Raw genomic sequence first — 20,211 nt, forward strand, 5'->3', positions numbered from 1 at the left:
TCCTTCAAAGGTTGGCCAGAAAACTAAGAGCAAAGTTGAGGAGGAACCATGGGAAAAGGAATGACATGGGAAAAATAAATATCAAGTCAATATGGAAATACTTGGAATGAAGGAGGATGTCAGTGAAGAAGAACATATCATGAAACATCTATTGAACGAATGGAGGAATCTGGATGAAAGGTTCATTCCTAAAGACAAAAATTTTTTACACAATGAAAAATCTCAATAATATCAAGCTAAGAAAGGCTCGGTCTCTTTGGACCAACTAGATCAGTTCGTTTCTCAACCAGGCCAAGGCGCAAAATGCAATGTATCTGGAAAAGGAGGTAAGAAAAAGGGCCAAAATAATTTACAAGAATCCATACAGATGATGGGCGATTTGTTGGTGAACTTGAGTAGAGTGGTGCTGCTATCCACGTTCTTCCACCAAATTAATAAGCCTTGCCAATGAGTATTACATCCTGGAATGTGCGAGGCCTCAACAGTAGAGAGAAGCAATGATACTTGAAAGGCTGACTTAAAAGAGACAAACTGAGTGTCATGATTCTCCAAGAAACTAAAATATCAGAGACTAGAAAAAACGAAATGGTTAGGAATTTCAAACCCTAGTATGAGGTGGTAGCCCAAGATTCAAAAGGGAGTGCAGGAGGCCTCTCTATCTTATGGAATCCTACCAAAGTTACATTTGAATACTGGGTTAGTATGCCTCAGTCTCTCTCAAGAAAATTTTAACACATTGGTACTCATGATTGGGCTCTATTGTCAGGGGCATATGGGCCTCACATTCGAGGAGAAAAAGGGGTTTTCCTACAAGATATCGGAAAACCCAGAAGACTATTCCCAGAGGAGTTTTGGATTTTAAGAGGTTACTTTAAGTTCATCACGTCTTTGGAAGAAAATAAGGGTATCATGTGCCATATAGATGCCGAAACAGAAGCATTCCAGGAAAAAATTGAGGAGACGCGTTTAGTGGATCTACCAACAAATAAGGGGGTGTATACCTAGAACAATCAATGTAGAGGCACACATCAAGTAGATTCATGACTTGATAGATTTCTAGTGATAGAGCAGGTTATTAGTAGGGATATTTTCCTTGAAACCTCCATTCTCCCATCCATGGGTTTAGACCAATGGCTGATTAGGTTGGAGATTGACCTAAAAGAAACCCCTAAAAACCGTCCTTTTAGATTTGAATATTTCTAGCTGAGGGACCCCTTGTTTATGAAAAAACTGGAAAACGGGTGGAAAGGAGTTCAGCCCAAGGGAGGAATCACATGCACACTTTTAAGCTAAAATTAAAAGACCTGAACAAACAGATCAAGCGGTGGAATCAAGAAGAGTTTAGTAATATTATGAAAGATAAACATCAACTTCATAATAAAATGAAATAAATATAACAAAAAATCGTCAGCGAAGGAAGATATGGGAGCCCCTCAGTGGAGGAAGGATGACTATTAAACCAAATGGAGGAAAGAAGCAAACAAGAAGAAACTATGCAAAAAGAGTCCAGGGATCTCTATCTGAATGATTCATGAGGCACAATACTTGTTAAGGTTTTGCAAATGGGGTAGCTAGCTAACTGGGCTTGATTGTGGAGAAAACTCCACAGTTAAGCGTGCTTGAGCCAGAGGCGATCTGGGATGGGTGACCTTCCAGGAAATCTTGGTTATTGCATGCAAGCCCCGGAAATGATGATTGATGCTATGTCATTCATTTCACTAGTTTCAATCCCACTTCTTCACCCTTGTGAGCATCACCCGATGCAATGAGTGCTAAGTGAACTATTCAAAAATCATGAGAAATTAGTTAGTTATGACTACCTCTCACGGAAATGGTCATACGTGAATGACTTACTTAACGCAGTTGAATCCCAAAAATGATATCTAATATAACGCACTGGGTAAACCCCCTAATACTTAAATTCAAAAAGAGTGAAGGGATCTCTACTTGAATGGTTCATGAGGAACAATACTTGCTAAGGTTTTGCAAATCGGGTAGCAAGCTAAGTGGGCTTGATTGTGGGGAAAACTCCACAATTAAGTGCGCTTGAGCTAGAGGCGATCTGGAATGGGTGACCTCCAAGGAAGTCCTGATTAATCCTGCAAGTGATGATTGACACTATGTGATTCATTTCACTAGTTTCAATCCCACTTCTTCACCCTTGTGAGCATCACCCAATGCAATGAGTTCTAAGTGAACTATTCAAAAATCATGAGAAATTAGTTAGTTATGACTACCTCTCATGGAAATGGTCAGATGTGTATGACTTACTTAACACAGTTGAATCCCAAAAATGATATCTAATATAATGCACTGTGTAAAGCCCCTAATACTTCAATTCAAAAAGAGTGAAGGGATCTCTACTTGAATGGTTCATGAGGCACAATACCTGCTAAGGTTTTGAAAATGGGGTAGCAAGCTAAGTGGGCTTGATTGCAGGGAAAACTCCACAGTTAAGTGCACTTGAGATAGAGGCGATCTGGGATGGGTGACCTCCCGGGAAGTCCTGGTTACCGGGTTCAAGCCCTGGAAGTGATGATTGACACTATCTAATTCATTTCACTAGTTTCAATCCCAATTCTTCACCCCTATGAGCATCATCCGATGCAATGAGTGCTAAGTGAACTATTCAAAAATCATGAGAAAATAGTCAGTTACAACTACATCTCGTGGAAATGGTCATAAGTGAATGACTTACTTAATGCAGTTGAATCCTGGAAATGATATCTAATAAGAAAAAATTATGTTGAAGCATAAATCTAAAATACAATGACTTTGTGAAGGGGAGAAGAATACTCGGTTTTTCCACAAAGCTATGATCCAACAATGGAAACATTTCCAGTCCAGGGAAAATTTTAAGAACCCTCCCTAAATTTACATGTATAATAAATGGGTGAATCTCCATGGTATATGGGAAAAATGGAAGGCGATTTTATCAATAATATGATATGTATATATAATTTTTTGGCGAATCTCTCACCAGGCATGGCGAATAGTTTACTCATTATAAAATCTTGTCTTTATTGAATACACAAATTAAATCATTGCATTTCTTTAAAATATCTTTTGAAATCAAAATTACCGAAATTACATATCGATAACCTAGTGGGTGTATGATAAAATTCACCTGTGCCATTCACAGAAAGCATGAGAAAAAACCTAATACTATATATAAAACCAAGAAAAATTCAAATTCATCACTTCTAGGGACCTCATAACCACCCTACCAATACACAAGTATGTTCCTGTTTGCAATTAGAAAAATTACCCAAATTACAATCTGTTTACTCCAGCATATGTTGGAAAGTTATAGAAGGATGACTAGTGCAATCAATCCATTCCTTTTAGCCCTGGATTTGTTTGAGTTTAAAACATAAATATACAAATATACTTGTCCAATGTCTATGCTTTAACCATTCACCTTAAGATGTTTTTACAATATAATTTCCTAAGTCTATTTAATATCTTCATTATCATAAAAACCAACCTATATCCATCTTCACTCCACATCTACCACTCTTAGGGGGATGAAATCAATTTATCCTTGTGAACACTTGGTAGACCCAGAATTAAGATGGATCTAAGATGATAGAATTTCCCCTTTAAATAGTGTATGCTCACATGAATACCATGGTATTACCATGGGTCAATACCATGGGTTATCATAAACTTGGAGCTTAAAAATTACTATTAGTAATTTATAAAAATTAATAGTTGATTTTTATTTTATTTTTTATTTTATCCAAGCTAAAATGTTTAACATACATTAAATTACAACATCCATTTTTACTCTTGATTGGATCAAATATTTTTTCACTCTATGCTAGTTTTCATATCACGATATTTGATACCTCTCGGGGGTTAGTAGATCCAGAGTAAAGATGGATCTATGTTGGTTTAATTCCCCCATTTAAATAGGCTACATTCCAGGTGAATACCATGGGTCAATACCATGTGCCATTTTGGTGAATACCATGTGCCGTTTTTTTTTATTAATACTAATATTAGGGTTAATAATGTTTTTCTTTCATGGTATTAATAACAATCTAGTCCATGGTATTTGTCTCGTAGTATTTTTCCCACAGGTTTCACCTAAATATAACGGATTTTTTGAGTGTTCGTAAATATAAGGTGACTTATGGAGTAAATATAAAAAAAAAAAAAATTGTTTACCATACCTCTCGTTTATTTATATTTTTATTAATTTACCATACCTCTTTTACAAATATGGTATTTGGCCCATAGGATTCACTTAAATAAAACCTCTTTCTTGAGCCTTCATAAATAGAACGAGTGTTATGGACTAAATATAAAAAGAGGTTTTATTTATTTACCATGCGTTTAGTTTATTTATATTTTTATTTATTTACCATACCTTTTGAGTAAGTATAAAAAGATGTTTTATTTATTTACCATACCTCCACTTTACTTATATTTTTATTTGTTTACACCCTTGCATAAGGTGACTTATGGAGTAAATATAAAATTGTTTTATTTATTTACCATACCTCTCATTTATTTATATTTTTATTAATTTACCATACCTCTTTTATAAATATGGTATTTGGGCCTTTGGCCCATAGGATTCACTTAAATAAAACCTATTCTTGAAAATGGGCGAATGGATTCACTTAAATAAAACCTATTCTTGAAAATGGGCGAATGGAAGGTTGTAACTCCTAATTTCAAGGGCTACATTTACCGTTTTTACCCTCTCCCTTAAAATAAGGTGGGCTATTTGAGGTGATTTGTAAAAATGTACTATGATACAAAATATTCGCCCACTAAAAATTTAAAACCCCTTAATTTCACCAAAGGGCGCCCCTAAAATTTTCTATGTTCCAGTCTCTTCTATCGGAACCTCCTGAGGGTTGATCGAAAGTTATTCAAACAATAACTTGACACATTCCACAACTCATGTCTCATGACGAGAATCTGGATCTCATGCGAGTGTTTACCTCGGAGGAGATAAATGATGTTGTTAAAGGGATGGCTAAAAAGAAAGCACTAGTGCCAGATTGGTTTAGTGTAGAATTCTATTAGGTTGCTTGGAGATTCACCGATAAAGATATTATGGAGGTGGTGGAGGAATATCGTCACAATCAGAACGTATTTTTGGGATCCAATTCCATGTTTATTGCTTTAATTCCTAAAACAACTAAATATGAAGACCCTAAGGGATTTAGACCAATCTCCTTGTGTAATGTCATTTACAAGATCATTTTCATGGTTATTGTTCAGCACCTCAAGCCCTTCCTACCTGGTCTTATCTCTCATGAACAAACTGGTTTTATGGAAGGCCGCCAAATCCTATATAGTATTATTACTTCCCAAGAACATGTCCATTCCTTGAAGCAGAAAAACTTCTAGCATGATGATCAGGTTGGACCTATCTAAAAGCCTATGATTATCGAAGTTGGACATAACTTATCAATATTCTTAAGTCTTTTGGCTTTGAGTAGCATTGGTTGAATTGGATCCTATCCCTTATCTTGTCTCCTTTTTTTTCAATCCTCCTAAAATGTTCTCCCTCCTAAACCTTCAAACCTTCCCGCGGCCTGAGACAAGATGACCTGATCTCCCCTTTTCTCTTTATTCTAGCAGCCAAGGGTCTTCGTATATATCTGATAGCAGCAGCTCAATCATCCCCAATCAAGGGTATACATCCTTGGGGTAATGATCTTCCCATTACCCACCAACAATTTATGGATGAAATTATGTTATTCTGTCAAGAAGCCCACACAGAGGTGGAAGAAGTATCCATTCAAGCTCAAATGGAAGAGGGAACAATCAAAATCCAAGTCAAGGCCCAAGCAAAAATCAAGCACAAGGTCATAGGTATGATAAATATCAAGTTCAATGTCATTACTGTAAGAGGTATGGTCATTATGCAAATGAATGTAGAAAGAAGCAATATGACATTACTAACAAACCAAGTGTAAATTTCACAAAAGAAGGTCAGAACCATGATAACATGTTTTTAGCTTGTAATGTAGCACAAGAAAAACAAAGTGATATATGGTATCTAGATTCAGGGTGTAGCAATCATATGTCAGGAAACATAGAAATGTTTTGCAATCTAGATGAAAGTGTGAAATCTGAAGTGATATTAGGGGCTAATAGCAAAGTCTCTGTCATGGGCAAAGGAAGAATTAATATCCTAACAAAGAAGGGGGAGAAGAAGTACATCTCAAATGTTTACTTTGTCCCTGATCTAAAGCATAACGTCATGAGCATTGGACAACTTATACAAAAGGGCTACAATGTCTTTTTCAAAAATGATGTGTGCACAATTTTAGATAGACCTCTAAGCAGACAATTGATTGGAAAGGTTCAGATGACAAACAATATAATGTTTCCCCCAAAAATATGATAAGATTGGCAAAGAGAAGGTGCACAATCAAGACTCTCAATAATCTCACAAGAGGATGCAAGAAAAGATGCAACTGTCATAAAAGTAAACTTTCAAGCAGATGTCAAAGATAAAAATTGGTTATGGCATTTGAGATTTGGACATCTCAACTTTGTAGGTTTGAATTTGCTGCATAGGAAAGGCATGGTGAAGGGACTACCACTCATAGAAAAACCGGACAACCTATGTGAAGGATGTATCTTGGGCAAGCAACATAGAGAGACATTTCCAACAGGAAAGTTAGTAAGGGAAAAGGCACCTTTGGAGGTTGTCCACTCAGATTTATGTGGACCAATGCAGACAACATCAATTGGTGGCAGCCACAATTTTTTGACTTTCATAGATGACTATACAAGGAAGACATGGATCTATTTCTTAAAACAGAAAAGTGAAGTGTTTGAGTGCTTTCGCCAATAAAAAGCTCTTTTTGAGAAGAAAAGTGGACACTACATCAAAGTCCTTGAGATTGACAGAGGTGGATAATACATCTCAAACGACTTCCTTCGATTTTGCAGGAAGTATGGAATTCAGAAGAAATTTTCAACAAGGTATACACCTCAGCAAAATGGTGTGGCAGAAAGGAAGAATAGGACCATTATGGAAATGGTAAGGAGTATGACAAAAGCAAAGCATTTGCCAAATGATTATTGGGTTGAAGTTGTCGCTTATCCAACATATATCTTGAATAGGTGTCCAACCAAAAGCATCCAGAACATAGTTCTTGAAGAGGCATGGAGTGGAAGAAAGCATAGTGTCACTCACACGAGAGTTTTTGAATGTGTGGCATATGCATATGTCCGAGATGAGTTGAGGAAGAAATTGGACAACAAGGGGGAGAAATTAATATTTGTTGGATACAGTGATGAATCCAAGGCATAAAAACTCTACAATCCATTAACCAAGGTCATAATCAATAGAGATGTGCATTTTATAGAAGAGGAAGCATGGGATGGAAGTTTAGAAAAGGCAGTCAATGTCAAAGCATGTATACCACATAAGGACAAAGAAGAATTAACAGCAGCAAGTAATTCCTCAACAGTGACTCCCTCTAATCCTACTCAAGCACAAAAAAGCAGGCAACAAGCAACACCAACAAAAAATAATAGGATAGTTTCGCACAGCCAAGACAATGCTTCTCCAAGCAAGCCGCAAAGCGCAACACCAAGTGACATGTCAAGCCCATCTTCAGCAAGCATAAGAAGACCAAAATTCAGAAATTTAAATGAAATTTATGAGCAAGAAGAAGTTGATAGCATTGCTGGTCTGAATTCCTTATTTTCATTATTTTGTCATGTATATAACCCAATCCATTTTCAAGATGTAGTCAAAGAAGAAAAATGGATTGTGGAAATGGAGGAATAAAGAGAAGAAATAGAAATGAATGATACATGGGAGTTAGTGAACCTTCTAAAAGGAAAGCATGTCAGTGGAGTGAAGTGGGTCTGTAAGACCAAAAGCAACATTAAGGGAAAGATTGAAAGCCATAAAGCAAGGCTAATTGTCAAAGGATACAAGCAACATCATGGAAGAGATTACGCGAAGATGTTCGTGCTAGTCGCGAGGATGGAGACAGTGCATAGTTGTGGCGATCGCCATGCAACATAAATGGAAAGTGTATCAAATGGACGTAAAATCAGCGTTCTTTAATGGAGTGCTGAAAGAGGAAGTGTAGGTTGCGCAACCGCTTGGTTATGAGGTAGAAGGCCAAGAAGACAAAGTGTATCGGTTGAGGAAAGCTCTTTATGGGCTTAAGCAAGCAGCGCGCACATGGTATAGCAAGATAGATGCCTACTTGTTGGACAATGGTTTCAACAAATGTGATGGTGAGCCTACTCTCTACATCAAAGAGAGCGATGGCAAGATTCTTATTGTTGTCTTATATGTAGATGATTTGATTTTTACAGGAATTGATGATTTCCTCATCGCTGATTTCAAACAAGTCATGAAGAATGAAATTGAAATGACTGACTTGGGAATGTTAAGATATTTTTTGGGCATAGAAGTGAAGGAAACAGAAAATAACATTTTTATCTCTCAAGCGAAGTACGTGGTAGACATTTTAGAGACGTTTAAAATGATGAACAACAAGCTCGCACCAACTCCAACTGTTATGGGGTTGAAGTTGGGAAAAGAAGATTGCAGCATCAATGTCAATCCGAAATTATACAAAAGCATGATAGACAGCTTGATGTATTTGACCGCCACTAGGCTAGACATAATGTATGCAATAAGTTTGGTGTCGAGGTTCATGGAGACACCTAAGGAAACACATTGGCAAGTAGCGAAAAGGATTCTAAGGTATGTCAATGGGACAAAACAGTATGGTTTTTTTAAGACAACAACAAGTGGTTTCAGACTGATTGGTTACATAGATAGTGATTGGGCAGGAAGTGTTGATGACAGAAAGAGCACATAAGGATATGTTTTCCGTTTGGGTTCTGGAGCCATTTCATGGGCCTCCAAGAAGTAGCCAATAGTGTCACTACCAACAGTAAAAGTTGAATATGTCGCAGCAATAGCAGCAACGTGTCAGGGAGTTTGGATGAGAAGAATGTTGAGGGATCTTCGACCAAGAGGGAATGACAACTATTTTCTGTGACAACACCTCAGCAATTGCATTATCAAAGAATTTTGTCATTCACAAAAGGACCAAGCATATTGATGCTAAATATCATTTTATTAGATAGTTGATTAACAATGATGAAATTGTGTTGTAGCACTGTAGGTCACAGGAACAATTTGCTGATATCTTCACAAAGCCATTGGCACGTAAAAGTTTTGTGTATCTCAGAAACTGTTTGGGAATTGTCAATGGCGGCAATTGTGACTAAGGGGGAGTGTTGGAAATATTAATCCCAACAACCACGTTAAACACCCTGAAAACAACCATACTTGTCAAAAGTATTTTTTCAGGTTACGTCATTTGAAGATGGAATTCCGTAGCACATCACAAAAGCTAAGGAATTTAATGAATTTTTGTAAATACGGGCATAACAAAAGCTAAGGAATTTAATGAATTTTAGTCAATACGGGCAAGCATCCACAGACACCTGCACGATTAGTATCCACACTCAACAACAACAACCTATTAATTATTTTTCTCTATGATGCATTAATGTCAAATTGTATGTTGACATAAATATCAAAGTAAAAGTCATTTTTGTATTAGAGAGATTCTGTGACTTAGGAAGGAGAAAATCCTGAGGCAAATTTTGGGGGGCACGTGAAAACAACAGTTACTATTTAAGTGTGTTTTACTCCGCAACCCCTCATGAATAGTGAAGTGTAAATCATTGTAAACCTTTGTCTTTTTACTTGGTGAATGAGGATCAACCTCATATAAATATATTTTCATGAATTAGAATTTAGTCCTAAATTTTATTTTGTTGCTCCACACTTTTACTTAATATTTTTTTTTGACGTAAATGAATTCTGGTTTTTTAAACCTCTATATAGCTGGGCCAAATCAACATGGCGACACCTCTACCCTCTGCGTCTAACTCTCCGCGTAAATTCTATTTTTTTCTAACAAAATTATTAAGTTTTGTGATAGTGCGCTGAACTTGTCAAGCCTTTGAAGTAAATATTAGTGACTTTTAAGTAAATATTAGTGGATGGTGCCATCTTTGGAAAATCTCGATAAGCTATTTTCAACCCAACCCAAGATGGTGCCTTCATTGGAAAATCTCTATGAGCTATATTTTCAATACAAGACAAACAAGATGCCATCTAAATCTACCAAATTCTTCTAATTTCTAACACTCCTGGACTGGGCCAAGATAAAGAAGCCGACACTGGAACAACGTACCATGTGCCTTGTACCATAAAAATTACGAACATTTGTTCATTTTTTCCCTCTCAGTTCCTTTCTCGTAGCCTCGATTTCAACGGGGGCATCCTTTATCATCGCCTCCTCTCACGCTTTAAGTTCATCAATTACAATTGCTGCTCAAATCTCCCTAATCTATGCTGAGCTTTTGACTTCCCAGCACTCAGGATTATTACTACACACGGTTCATTTGACAACACCCAACGAATAAAACGGTCTATTCTTTTAGGATTTTAATTTTAGTCATCGTCGCATCCGTATTCACATGGTGTTCCCTAAATATAAAAGGACGGGTGGGCCTTCTGCATGACGGAAATTGAAAACCTTGCACCGACCAACTCACTACAGTTCTAAAGGTCTTATAAATATGCCCTATTTTTCCATTTTCTTAACGGGCATTGCATTGCAGAGGCTTTGAGCCCTGCGTAGTATAAGCTTTTATGCTTTCTACCTTCGGTTCAGAAATGAGGAAGATGACGCTCTGTTTGGCTTATGAGGTAGCTTGCCTAATGTTTATATGCTCTGTAATCGCTCTTGGTGTCAATCTCAATCAATATAAGTTAGTAGAAGAAGAAGGTGATTGGCAGCCAGCCACCGCTACATGGTATGGCAGTCCAAACGGAGACGGAAGCGAGGGTAAGGGCAATGTTAAGTTCTTTATTTAGGCCGATAGTTGTTTATTATATTATTTCTAAATTAATTTTTAAATATTGAAGTTTCTAGTATTCAATCTACCAAACCGCACCAGAATATTCAAACACGTGAAGCTTGTTTGTGCTATTTTTTATATTATTTATCTCCTGAGCTTTCAGAGCCATTCAAGGATATGAACGTGCGAGTGAAAAAATAAAATTAACCCATTGTAACAGGTGGGGCATGTGGATATGGTGGCCTGGTCAAACAGATACCTTTCCAATCAAAAATAGCTGCTGGAAGTCCTGCCCTATTCAAAGACGGGAAAGGATGCGGAGCATGCTATCAGGTCTGTTTCGGTATTTATAAAGTTTCATGACTTCTTGATGAAAAGTTAGCTTATTGTATGTTTCATGTAAGCAGGTAAAGTGCACGGGGAATGGATTGTGCTCTCAAAGCGCGGTGACGGTGGTTATTACAGATGAATGTCCTGGTGGAATCTGCTCAGGTTCTGGGAAAATACACTTTGATCTCAGTGGTACTGCGTTCAGCGACATGGCATCTCCTGGTACATCTTCGGATCTGCTTAACGCTGGAGTCGTCTCTATTTTGTTCCAACGGTACTCATCTACCCGTACTCGGTCGTAGATTACAGGACTTGCAGAGTTAAACTCCTTTACGATGTTTGTATCATTTTTATTTTATTACTGCACCTTTCCCTTCTGATGTTATTGTATAGTGTGCCTTGCGAGTATCCGGGGAAGAATATTGCATTCCACGTCAACGAAGGTGCCACTACTTACTGGTTCGCTGTACTTATCGAATACGAAGATGGAGATGGCGATCTCGGAGCAGTCGATCTAAAGCAGGTTTGTTATTATAAATATTACTTCGATTGTTATTATAAATATTACTTCGATTGTCATTAATGTTTATATGCTCATGTATGCAGGCAAACTCTGATACATGGCAAGGAATGCAACAGACGTGGGGTGCAAATTGGTGTTTGAATAGCGGTCCTTTACAAGCTCCATTCTCTATTCGTTTGCAATCTCTTTCAACTGGAAAAACGCTTACTGCAAACAACGTTATTCCACAAAATTGGCAACCCAGTGCTACGTACAGGTCATTTGTCAACTATGACTAATAGTTTCATTGTACGGAGCTTATACTCTGAATAACTTATGAAAATTTGTGCCGTGGTGAACATAGCTAGAAGTGCAAAAAAATTGTACTCCGCGTTCGCTTTTATAAGGTTAAGTAATATCTAAATATTACCCAAAAATTGAGTGGAGACAGACTCAAAAATCTTCAGGGAAGTCAGTTTTGGGGTTGTATTAGGGAGATGCATTTCAATTTCAACTATATATTTCGGTGTCGTCCAAGCTCATATTTCTTAGTTCTGTTAATTTTAACTACTAAACAAAATTCATGCTCGAATTATATTGTCTTTTTTCATTCGTATATACAGATGTTTAGACTTTGAATCCTGAGAATAGATTGACATTTTCTTTGCTTCTCACTTGAAGATATCTGCTCTAACTTTACCACTGCTCAGTGACAGATCCCTTTCCATTTTACATTCTTACAAATATGTAAATAAATTCTCCAATTCTGTTGCAATCACCTCCGTGACTGCTGGACAAGAAACTTGGTATGGACATGGTGATGCTGCATATTCGCTGACGCTATGATACTATTTACACACTTATATATATGGGGTCTGCACAAAAGTTTGAGGGTAGTTTCAGGAGTCGAAGTTTCCTAATTTTAGTATAATTTTGATAAAATTTTGATGGGAAATTCTGGAAATTAAAATTTAGGTTAGAGTTGTTAAGTTTCAAAATTTTGAAGCGTTTTAGAAACTTTTTCTAGAATTTTTTGGTAACACTAAATCTATTTCCACAAAAACGATTAAAACACTCCCATAATAAAATTTCGTAAAAAATCTGTCACAAGAAATTTGCGTTCTGGCCCAAGTTGACTCCTGGTTAAACGAAGGCGCATAAGTTTGTTCTTTCATTTTTTGTTTGATCGATGACAATTTGGTCCACAAGTGCTTCTTGTGACGATGCTTGAGTGGCCCTCACGACATGACTATTCTCATTATTGATAAAAATTACAATGATAAATAATGATGATCTTTTTTTCAATGATCGTCCTGTAATGCTTCTTTTAGTAGCTTTCTACCCTAGAAATAAATGCGGAATTTTTTAAAATAATTTCTTAACATCAAATAATTTCCTAACATCCGATAAACCATATTCGTTTCACTACACACAACGACCATCCTTTTTCTATTATATAGATAAAATTTTAAAAAATTAAAATCTGGAATTCCTGACATTTGATAAACCATGTTCATTTTAGTTCACGTAACCATCATCGTCATAATTTTCAGAGGACTACATGATCAAAGAAACTCTATGGCGTATTGCCTGCGTTTGACTTATTAGATTTAGTTATTATGACCGACAGATCACGTTGAACTAAATAAATGATAATAATATACGATCTTTGTTATACATTGCATAATTATATAAGTCATAACTAGGTTTTATAATATTAGGATTTATAGTTTTAGTTTCAAAATATTAAATTTTAAAATTGGGTTTTAAATATTATAAATTATAATACGATATTTGTTATACATTATATAATTATATAAGTCATAATTAGGTTTTATATTAGGATTTATAATTTTAGTTGCAAAATATTAAATTTTATAATATTTTAAAATTAGGTTTTAAATATTATTAATATAATTTATATTAATGTTAAATGTAATATTAATATTAAAATTATATTCTAAAGCTAATATTTGAATTTTATTATTTTAAATTTATATTAAATTTTAATATTATAAACTCTAAAATTATAATTTAATATTATTATTATCTTATTTTAAGGTGATAGTTAAGGTTTATATATTTTACCTCACACTGGTTTTGAACGTGTGACCTCTTTGATGGAAACACAAGCTTTTAACCATTAGGCCCACTCAAGTCATAGTTAACTCAAAAAATAAATATTATTAATATTAATTTTAATAAATCTAATATTAGAAACACTAATATCGTAAACCCTAATATTAAATTTCAATATTGTAAAACCTAATATTAAACCATAATATTATAAATCCTAATATTAAATTTAATATTTTAAGCATCTACTAAAACTTAATATTTTAACCCTATACTAAAACCCAAATATTTAAACACTACTATTGTTAATATTATAATAATATGCTAATATTGTTCTTATTATAAATAGTAGGATAAACACAAGGGATTATTGATATTAGAAATCAAAGCAATTAATAAAGAAAAGGATAATTAGTATTTTAAATCCAAAAGATTAATATTTTAAGCCAAAATGATTAATAAACCAAAGCAATTAATATTAAAAACCCAATGGAGTAATATTATAAACCCAAGGGATTAATAAACCTAAAGAATTAATACAATAAACTCAAGATATTAATACTACAAACTTATGATATTAATATTAAAAACCATATAAACCCAAGGGATTAATAATATAAACCCAAGGAATTTATATTAAAAACAAAAAGGATTAATATTATAAACCCAAGGGATATCGTTCGAGTAAAAACATTGAGATGTCTACAAAAGCTAGGGTTTTAACCTACAAAATTTGAATCATTCACACAAGTGTCTTTTTGTAAACCCTGTAATGTCATCCTCTTCCGCATCTCTGACAGGGGCATGAGCGCATAAGGCGGGAGGGGAGAGATCATGTGAGGGCCTCGAGTTGACGAGTGACCACATTCGGTTAAAGGAAACTCGGAGGTGGACTTTCATATGTGCAATGGGAGTGTGTGATGGGCAGGTGCATTGGGTGACCTTAGTTGGGCGTTCAGGCAGGCGCATGCCCGGGCGAGCCGTCTGTGGGTGAGCAATGGAGTGTGCGTAACCGAAGTATGGAGATCAAGCGAGCGGGTGGCTAGGCTAACCCGAGTGACAATGATACACATGCGATAAGGCAACAATAGATAATTATATAAGTTGGGCTGACATACATATATGGGCAGGGCGACCTGTACATGGAGGATGGATCAACCATGAAAGGTTGTGACCCTTGGTATTGCCACATGGTAGCATGCATATATATTAAAGGAGAATAATGTCATTCATTCATCATCGACCTCAACTGAAAACAAGCAAGATTAATCAAAGAAATCACAGAGCGAGAAGGGCCGAAGCTACAAGTGGAGTCTATGAGCAGGACCAAATTTGGCAAGGTGAGAGTTGGGGTTTCTGGCGAACCAAGCAGTAGTGCGGAACTATTATACAAGGGTGTGGTTGAGTTAAACAGTTCGACTACATGGTGAACAGGCATAGCTGGCCAAGAGTTGGGCACCAAACAGTTGGGTGACTCAAGCCACTACAACAAGCTGCGAGTAGAGCAACGCGAAGCTGCACGCCGAAAGGCAAGTGACAGTAGTGAGTTGGGTTGCGACAGTGCCGAGTGAACGGTGGCTCAAGCAGAGTTATGGGAGAGCGAATAGGGATGTTCAAGGCTACACGATGTGGCATAGTAGTGTGCCAAAGTGTTTGGTGGTGCAGGCAGACCATGACAAGGAGTGTCGAGGGCATGGGTGAACTGAAATGACGAATGATACACATGGTAGTGGCATAGGCAATTGAAGAGTTCAGCTGAGCATGCATGTGGGACGACTTCAGCCTTGTGCAGGCACAAATTTGTAAAATAAAGGTGTGTAGACCAAGCGTTGTTAGAAACACTGAATTGTATAATTTTATGTACAATTGAATTATAGAATATATATATATATATATATATATATATATATATATATATATATATATATATATATATATATATATATATATATATATATTTATATCAAGCAGACTCTAACTTCTGGGAGTCGCCCCTCCCACTTATGATGACATGTTGATGATTTCTGCTATGCATTTATATTTATGAATGGTTAATTGAACAGTTTATTTCCACTGTGATAATAACACTTGAAGTAGATAATTGGTTAGGCATAGCTCGTACACTTAAGTATTAGTGAAAAGAAAAAGTGTGGTGGTGCCGCAACCACATATGTCTGGTTAAAGGACTACAACCGAGATATGGGTGTGACATCTGGTATCAGAGCTTGATTCAGGGTGAGTTTAGCTTGATTGAAGATTTGAAGTAGAGATACATCTGCCACTTTGTGATAGTTGGTATCGAAGCCCCACTTTTCGCATGGATTTGATTGAAGTTGAAGAAGCTCGATAGGGACAAGTTGTAGGGTTGAAGTTGAACAGATTAGTGTATGGTCTTGACAAGATCACAAGAAAAACTAATGGCAGACAATGTAGACGAATCTCAGGTAACAGGCGAATCTAGCAAGGATGCCAGAACAATTTTTATGGACATGTTATTGGACTGAATGGAGGAATTTTCTTCGAATATGACTTCGTTGGAAGCTGAGAATGACGAACTTTGAGATAAGTTCATGACATTGGAAGAGACATATGATAACCTCAACACCCGATACAATTATAGTCAATGGAATTTTATACAAATAAAGAAGGAAGTTAAGGACATTGGGGCTACATGAGATCAAGGTTTGGGTGAAATCTTGAAGTTGCAGAAAGCTCTTGACAATGCCCAGAATGAAATAATTGTTTTGAAGAAAGCAGTTGGGCAGGGACCGATTGGAGGGACTTCTCATGTGACTGTTAAGGAACCTGATTCTTATGATGGGATGAGGATTGCCAAAGTAGTTAGCAATTTATTATGGGATATGGAGCAATACATGGAGTGCTTGGGGATTCCTAATCATGAAGTCAAATTCGAAGTAGCTGCTCAATTCCTTAGTAAGGATGCTAAGATGTGGTGGAGACGGAAGTTGGATCAGATTAACAGTGGTGATGTTGATGACATTTCTACTTGGGATGATATGAAGGCTTTGCAGACTCATTTTAGCCCACAAGATGAGACTTGGGATGCAAGGATGAATATTAAAATACATTATGAAAACAAGGATTCTACATGCATATCAACAATAATTCTCTAGTGCGATCTGGGAACTACCTGATATGGTGGAGAAAGACAAGGTATTCAACTTCATTATAGGATTGAAACCTTGGGCATGCAATGAGTTGAAGAGGCAAAATATCAAAACTCCAGAAGAAGCATTTTCTGTAGTTGATTGACTGGTATAACATTATGATGAAGGGACCAAAGAGAGAAAGATGAAGTTCAATAAACCGAAGGAGAAAAATACAAAGGAGGAGCACTCAATATCGAATGACAAGTCGAAGATGAAGAAGCCTTTGAAATGTCGGTCATGGGCAGAGAACCACACAATGAACAATTTTCCTTCTAGACTAATGGTGGTTGCAGCAGCAGAAACCAATGGAAGGAAGAAGAAATAGGAACCAATAGTTGGGGTGATGTAAATTTTAGGATCTGCATTGGCCATGGAGGTTGTCCCAAGGCGGGATCCTGAGAGGAACAAATTGGAGTATGTTAGAATGAAGCTTGGGCAAGGAACGTTGCACTATGGTGGAGAGTGGTGTGACTTATAACTCCATCAAGGAGGAAGTTGCGAGAAAAGTTAGATTGAATTTCTCACCAATCCAAGCTCATCTTAAAACAGTGAACTCTCCACTAGATAAAGTCATTGGTATTGCAGAAAACGTGGATGTGAAAATTTGTGAGTATTCTGGAAAGATCAACTTCACAATTGTGAAGATGGATGACTATGAGGCTATATTGGGTATGGAATTTTTGAAACAACATGAGGCTTTGATTGTTCCACATATGAAGAAGTTGTACATTTATGGCAGATGAGATGATGAACCTTTAGGGGTACCAACCGTGGCAGTTATGATAGCTAGATGTAAATTAACAATGATGAATGTGGAGGAAATAAAGCGAGATGAAGAGCACGATGGGAGGTTGCCTATTGTAGAGGCAAAACTCATAAAGAATTCATAGGTTGTTAGATCATTGTCTGATAGTATCCTATATTTGACAGGTATGTTAGAGGTAGTGGAAGGAAATGGGGATGCTAGACTAGAGACACAGGAGGAGAGTTCGGAAGCATACATGCAGATATTAGAGGAGGAAGATCTAAATAGATGTATTAAGCTGCTATAGAAGGAGGATGGAGAGCCATCAACTTTCCCATCCCCTACCTCTTCTTAGACTGACATGAGGATGAGGCTCATTGTCTTTTGCTCATGGCAGTGGGTCCTCTATATTTTATGATAAGGCGCGGGTGAGATGCACACGATTGACAGCAGGATGTGAAGATAGCCATGATGATGTGAGGAGCATGTGTTCTTGTGGAGGCAATTTTATGGTTGGATTAGCTTCCCAACTAATCACCATCACATGATTTTCTTGCATAGTTTGACAGGATTGGAGCATCCAATAGGTAATGGGTGGAGATATCTGGGTTCCCACATATACGGATATGTCTTAGCGACGAAGGTTGCTAATATGGCATTGTCGAGTATGAAAACATTTTTGGAGTGGTGGAGGATGCCAGTGCCTCGAGTTGACAAGCACCCGCATTCAGTTAAAGGCGACCCGGAGGTGGACTTTCAACTGTACGATGGAAGCGTGCAATGGGTGAGCACGTTGGGCGACTTGAGTTGGGCATTTGAGTAGGTGCACAACCTGAAAAGGTGCCCATGGGAAAGGGATAGAGTGTGTGGAATCGAAGTATGGAGATCAGGTGAGCAGGTGGCTAGGCGAACCTGAGTGGTAGTGATAGACATGTGATGGGTTATCGATATGTAATTATACAAGTTGGGCTGACATAAATATATGGGTAGGCTGATGTGTACATGGGGGATGCGCCGACCATGAAAGGTCGTGACCCTTGGTGTTTCCACATGGAAGCATGCATATATATTAGAGTAGAATGGTTGTCATTCATCCATCATCAAACTCAACCGAAAGCAAGTAAATGAAAAAAAAAATTGCAGAGAAAGAAGGGTTGAAGCCACACGCAAAGTACAGGTGTAAGACCAGAGTCAACAAGGTGGAAGTTAGAGTTTTCAACGAATAGAACAACAGTGTGAAATTGTTATACAACGGCAGTGTGGAGTTAAATAGTTTGACTGCGTGTTGAATAGGTATAACTGGCCAAGAGTTGGGAACCAAATAGTCAGGTGACTCGAGATGCTACGACGTGCTGTAGGTAGAGAGACATGAAGCTGCATGCCGAAAGGTATGTGCGGGTAGTGACCCTAGTTGTGACAACTCCAAGTGAGCGATGTTTCGAGAAGAGTTGCGATAGAGTCAATGGGTATGTTTAGGGCTACACGAGGAGGCACATTAGTGTTTCAAAGTTTTGGGTAGTGCGGGTAGACTGCAAATCAGATTGTTGAGGGCATGGGTGAACCAGAACAACAAAAGATAGGCACAATGGTTTTGTAGGTAGTTCCATAGTTCGGGTGACTATGCACGAGGCATGACTTCAGAATTTTGCAGGCATGATTTTGTAAAATAAAGGTGTGCATGTCAAGGGTTGTTGGCAGCATCGAATTGTATAATTTTATCTACAATTGAATTACTATATATATATATATATATATATATATATATATATATATATATAGTAATTCAATTGTAGATAAAATTATACAATTCGATGCTGCCAACAACCCTTGACATGCACACCTTTATTTTACAAAATCATGCCTGCAAAATTTTGAAGGCGTGCCACCCTAACTTCTAGGAGTTTCCCCTCGCTCTTATGATGATGTGTTAATTATTTCCATTTTGCATTTATATTTATGAATGGTTAACGGAAGAGTTTATTTCCACTATGATAATAACACTTGAAGTAAATAATTGGTTAATTGTTTCATTAGGCATAACCGATACACTTAAGTATTGGTGAAAATAACAAGTGTGGCGGTGCCACACCCACCTATGTGTGGTTAAAATACTACCATCGGGATATGGCATGACAAATCCCCTCCTATCGAAGCATATTAGTCGGAGAAATGAGCAGTCAAAAAAGGGCCAGAGCCTCAAACAAAGCTGAAGGAAGAGGAAAAGGTAGCCCGGTATTGGGAGCCCAATGGTAAGCAATAATTTGGGGACAATTTTTTCCAAGTGGAGTGAAGAAAAATCGATTTGTGTTTCCCATTAATAAATTGGAGAATTACCAAAAATTTATAAAATATCATGCACTGATATGCAATTTTATAGGAATTTAACCCTTTGAAAGAGATCTGGTTAAATGGATCTAACTGAAATGGAAACCAAAAGGGCATATAGATCTAAATTTGGGGGCTCAAAATTTGTTTATAGTTATTTTTACGATCCCTGG

At 36.9% G+C, this 20,211-nt stretch overlaps 1 protein-coding gene across 1 annotated transcript; it reads left to right on the forward strand.

Moving 5' to 3' along the window:
• Positions 1–10,655: 10,655 nt before the first annotated feature.
• LOC149140638 (expansin-B16-like) lies at positions 10,656–12,253 on the forward strand. Its single transcript, XM_089448066.1, has 5 exons — positions 10,656–10,877; positions 11,111–11,223; positions 11,298–11,494; positions 11,614–11,743; positions 11,827–12,253. The coding sequence occupies exons 1-5, from the start codon at positions 10,682–10,684 to the stop codon at positions 12,019–12,021; spliced, it is 831 nt and encodes a 276-aa protein (XP_089304192.1). The 5' UTR covers positions 10,656–10,681; the 3' UTR covers positions 12,022–12,253.
• The last annotated feature ends 7,958 nt before the right edge of the window (positions 12,254–20,211 follow it).

This window comes from Pinus tabuliformis, chromosome X, assembly GCF_031772625.1.
Source record: "Pinus tabuliformis cultivar Carrire ecotype Pingquan chromosome X, CPIR1, whole genome shotgun sequence".
Taxonomy (NCBI): Eukaryota; Viridiplantae; Streptophyta; class Pinopsida; order Pinales; family Pinaceae; genus Pinus; species Pinus tabuliformis.